The sequence below is a fragment of the Fistularia commersonii genome, chromosome 28 (assembly GCF_037954325.1).
Source record: "Fistularia commersonii isolate RoL2024-O1a breed Wild chromosome 28, RoL_Fcom_v1.0, whole genome shotgun sequence".
Classification (NCBI taxonomy): Eukaryota; Metazoa; Chordata; class Actinopteri; order Syngnathiformes; family Fistulariidae; genus Fistularia; species Fistularia commersonii.
In genome coordinates, this window is record NC_141311.1 from 2487355 (window position 1) to 2491812 (window position 4458).

The 4458-nt window shown below is 53.6% G+C and overlaps 1 protein-coding gene across 1 annotated transcript; it reads left to right on the plus strand.

Annotated features, from left to right (window-relative positions):
- Window positions 1-587: 587 nt before the first annotated feature.
- On the plus strand, window positions 588-4140 carry LOC147217161 (transcription factor Sox-8). The gene is made up of 3 exons (XM_086175931.1): window positions 588-1301; window positions 1487-1722; window positions 1816-4140. Exons 1-3 carry the CDS (start codon window positions 886-888, stop codon window positions 2556-2558), a joined length of 1395 nt encoding a protein of 464 aa, XP_086032057.1. The 5' UTR covers window positions 588-885; the 3' UTR covers window positions 2559-4140.
- Window positions 4141-4458: the final 318 nt, after the last annotated feature.

Sequence of the window (4458 nt, forward strand, 5' to 3'; positions counted from 1 at the left end):
TTCCTGCTTCGGAGGAGTCACATGTTGAACATCCCGGAGGGGGTTTGAGCGGGAGATTTGGCCTCCGAGTGAAATGACTTTTCAAGTTGATCAAGTTCATCCCTACCCTTTAAAAAACATTATTTTTAGCCGTGTTTTTTGGGAGGTATCATCTTTAGATTCTCGAATCTGCATCGGTTTCTGTTATGATGCATTTCATTTTTTTTTCCAAAATACCCTTCCCCAGCACTCCTGCTGATGAATAGCACATTGAGTCATAATTCAACTTTTTTTTTTTTTTTTGCACGTAATTCAACATATTTCATTAATAAACACGAATCCGCATATAAAATCCTTAGATAATAGTTGGAAAAAAAAAAGTGTGTTGGAACATCTGCCTGTCATCCGACGTGTGTGGCTCAAAAAAAAAAAAAAAAAAAAAGGAAAAGGGAAAATCATTATAATAATGAAGCCCACATAAGAAAAAGGAGCCAATGAGGGAAGGCGGTGATTCGTCTGCAGCCAATCCGAGGCCGGAAGGTGGAGTGAGAATTTTAAAACTCCCCGACACAAGTTGACGTGCCGTGCGGCTCTCCGGCTCACACGGCGAGACCGCAGCCTCCGGAGCTCCATGGCACCCTAGGAGATACAAATAAAGAATAATAACAACAACAAAAAACACCAGAGAGCAAGCAGGGAGGTAAAGAGAGAGAGAGAGAGGGTGAGAGAGAGAGAGAGAGAGAGAGAGAGCGGCCCCGGACCGGCTGGAGGATTTACGCGGCGCACCGTGCGTAAAAGGCGCACCGGCCGCTCCGCCGCGTAACCAGACTTCCATTCGTTTTTTTGTTTTTTTTGCATTTTTTCTACCTTTCCTCGTCTTATTTCGGATTTCCACTCGGCGTGATCATGTTGAAAATGACAGAGGAGCACGACAAGTGCATCGGCGAGCAGCCCTGCAGCCCTTCGGGCACCAACAGCTCGCTGTCCCAGGACGAGTCCGACTCCGACGCGCCGTCCTCGCCGGCGGGTTCCGACGGCCAGGCGTCCCTGCTGCCCGGCCTGGGAAAGAAGCTGGACTCCGACGACGACGATCGCTTCCCGGCTTGCATTCGGGACGCCGTGTCGCAGGTTCTCAAAGGATACGACTGGTCTCTGGTGCCCATGCCGGTGAGGGGGAGCGGCTCCCTGAAGAACAAACCCCATGTGAAGAGACCCATGAACGCCTTCATGGTTTGGGCGCAGGCGGCCCGCAGGAAGCTGGCGGACCAGTACCCGCACCTGCACAACGCAGAGCTCAGCAAGACCCTGGGCAAGCTGTGGCGGTAAGGACAACCGGAGGGGTGTGTGTGTGGGTCTTTATTATCATTGCCATCATCGTTTTGCTTGATATTTCAAGAGGGGATTCCTCAGGGGATTTAGAATTCAGCCGTGCAGTGGATGGAAGTTTTCACTTTGCCCGAATCACAGTTTTTTTTTTTTAAATCGGCGTCTGTGTTATGTTCTCCAGGCTGCTCTCGGAGAGCGAAAAGAGGCCGTTCGTGGACGAGGCGGAGAGGCTCCGGGTGCAGCACAAGAAGGATCACCCGGACTACAAGTACCAGCCCCGCCGGAGGAAGAATGTGAAGCCGGGCCAGGTCGACTCGGACTCGGGGGCCGAGCTGGCGCACCACATGTACAAAGCCGAGCCGGGGATGGGGGGGCTGGCCGGGATGACGGACGGGCACCACCACTCCGAGCACGCAGGTGCGTTACCGGACGATCGCTCGCTCGCGAAATTCGGGGTTTGCGTTCGGCGAGAAAGGCTCAGGGTGTGTCTGCGACCTTTCCCCCGCTCAGGTCAGCCTCACGGCCCGCCCACGCCGCCCACCACTCCCAAAACCGACCTGCACCACGGCCTCAAGCAGGACCTGAAGCACGAGGGCCGCCGCCTGGTCGACAGCAGCAGGCAGAACATCGACTTCAGCAACGTGGACATCTCCGAGCTGAGCACCGACGTCATCAGCAACATGGAGACCTTCGACGTGCACGAGTTCGACCAGTACCTCCCGCCCAACGGCCACGCCTCAGGCGCCCCCATCCTGTCGTCGGACCACGGTCACGGGCAGACGCCGGCCGCCGGCGGCCCCTACGCGCCCTCCTACGGCCACGTGGGCGCCAACGGATCGGTGTGGAGCCGCAAGAACGCCATGTCCTCCGCCTCGCCCTCCTCCGGCGAGCATCGGCTTCACATTAAAACGGAGCAGCTGAGCCCGAGCCACTACAGCGAGCACTCCCGCGGCTCGCCGTCCCACTCCGACTACGGCTCCTACACAGGCCAGGCCTGCGTCACCTCGGCCGCCGCCTCGGCCGCCGCCTCCTCCTTCCCCGGCTCGCAGTGTGACTATACTGACCTCCAGAGCTCCAACTACTACAACCCGTACTCCGGCTACCCCTCCGGCCTCTACCAGTACCCGTACTTCCACTCGTCCCGGCGGCCGTACGGCAGCCCCATCCTCAACGGCCTGTCGATGGCGCCGGCTCACAGCCCCACCGCCTCCAGCTGGGATCAGCCCGTCTACACCACGCTCTCCCGACCCTAGGGGCGCCGAAACCCTCCCCCCTCCCCTCGCCGTCGTCGTCGTCGTCGTCGTCGTCTCCGGGGCAGAGACCCGTCCACATCCGTGCACTACTAATGAAGGAAGGGGGGTGGGGGTGGGGGGTGGCGCGGAGGCCGTTTCGGACGTGAAGAGGAAAAAGAAAAAAAAAAAAAAAAAAAAAGTGCCTGCTGATTTTTATATGAAGTTATATCTTTGCAATGAAAACACACTTGTATAGACTTTCCACACAAAGAGGAAGTGTGTTATCGGCGTGCCAAAACTCCTCCGTGAGGACGCGTCGCCCACGCCTACACCGTGTACATCTCCGTTTACGGTCCGCGCACGCCGAAGCGGAAGAGGGGTTTGGCTGGGTTTTGGCGGCGGAGCAGATGGCGGTAGAAGGGGGGGGGCGATGCATCGGAGAATGTACACACACACACACACACACACACTCACACACACACAAAACATTTATGCAAATGTGCATTAGGATTTACATTAACCGCCGCAGCTACGTCACCAGCCATTAGCAGCTCGGCTAAACTAAACTCAATCTTATAGTGATGTTTTGCCATAAAAGTCTTACATGTATTTATGTTCTTGGATATTTTTTTTGTTAATAAGTACAAAAATGCTTTTTTTTTTTTTTTTTTTTTTTTTTTTTTTTACAGTGCTTTTTGTTTTTTTGCTTTTATATGAAAAAAAAAAAAAAAAGAAAACGGCTCGAGCACGTCTGATATCATTCCAGAAAACGCCATTCCGAATTGCAAACGGTGCAGGGGGACGGAACAGGTGTCCGGGGGAGAGCGAATCGCGATTAGTCATGATCCGGGGTTAAAGGAAACGGGGGGTAAGATGACACCGCACTCCCTGAGTGACACGTCAGCTGGACCTCCTGCGTGCGTGCACGGACGACAACAAACGTGTGTGTGTGTGTGTGTGTGTGTGTGTGGGGTCATTTCCGAGATCTGGGTAACACACGGTGAGAGGAAGAAGAAGAAGAAGGAGGAGGAGAAGGAGGAGGACTCTTTCAAGAGGGAAGAAGATGGTGTGTGTGTGTGTGTGTGTGTGTGTGTGTGTGTGTGTGTGTGTGTGTGTGTGTGTGTGTGTGTGTGTGTGTCTGTGCCCGCCGCAGCCTCGGGGCTCCTCCGATGCTCGGCGTCAGTATTTGCAACGTCCATTTGAATAATTAACAAAGTTGAACATGGCATGCAGTCAGTGACCCACACCGCCGACCTTACATCCCTGTGTGTGTGTGTGTGTGTGTGTGTGTGAGAGAGTGTGAGTGTGTGTGTGTGACGGAGAGGGGGGCAGTTTTGTATATTGTTATTGTGTATAATTTTAAGAAAAGGATGGAGATTACTGTTGTTTCATTAACTAGGTTTTTCATTCACACGTGCACAGCTAACCCCTTCGCCCTCCTCCTCCTCCTCCTTTTTTTTTTTTTTTTTTTAAATAAAAGCTCTTTTCTTGATAAATCCCTCGCTGCGTTCGTCTTATTTGCACGCACCTTCGCCTCGGCATGTTTGTTATAATATCAAGGAGCGACCTGAGGAAGATAAATCACATCCACGAACGAACTCAGTTTGTCCCGCTTTTGAAAACCATAAAAATCCCTTTTCCTTTGAAACTTTTGAAAAGAAATTTCCCCGTCGGAACCGGCGACCCCGTCGACCTCGGAGATAACTCTCCCACCCCCTGTCCCGTACGCGGCTGTAAAACAAAACACACAAAAAAAAAAAAAAAAAAAAAAAAAAAAAAGCGGCGAGACGTTCGACTATCCCGTCGAACCAACGCGCCGGGATCCCGGCTCGGTTGGACGGGAAGGGGGGGGGAAACGCTCGGTCTTGGCCCGGCATGCGCGCCCGGCAACCGTCCCGGACCGGCGCGGGGGGGAGAAGCC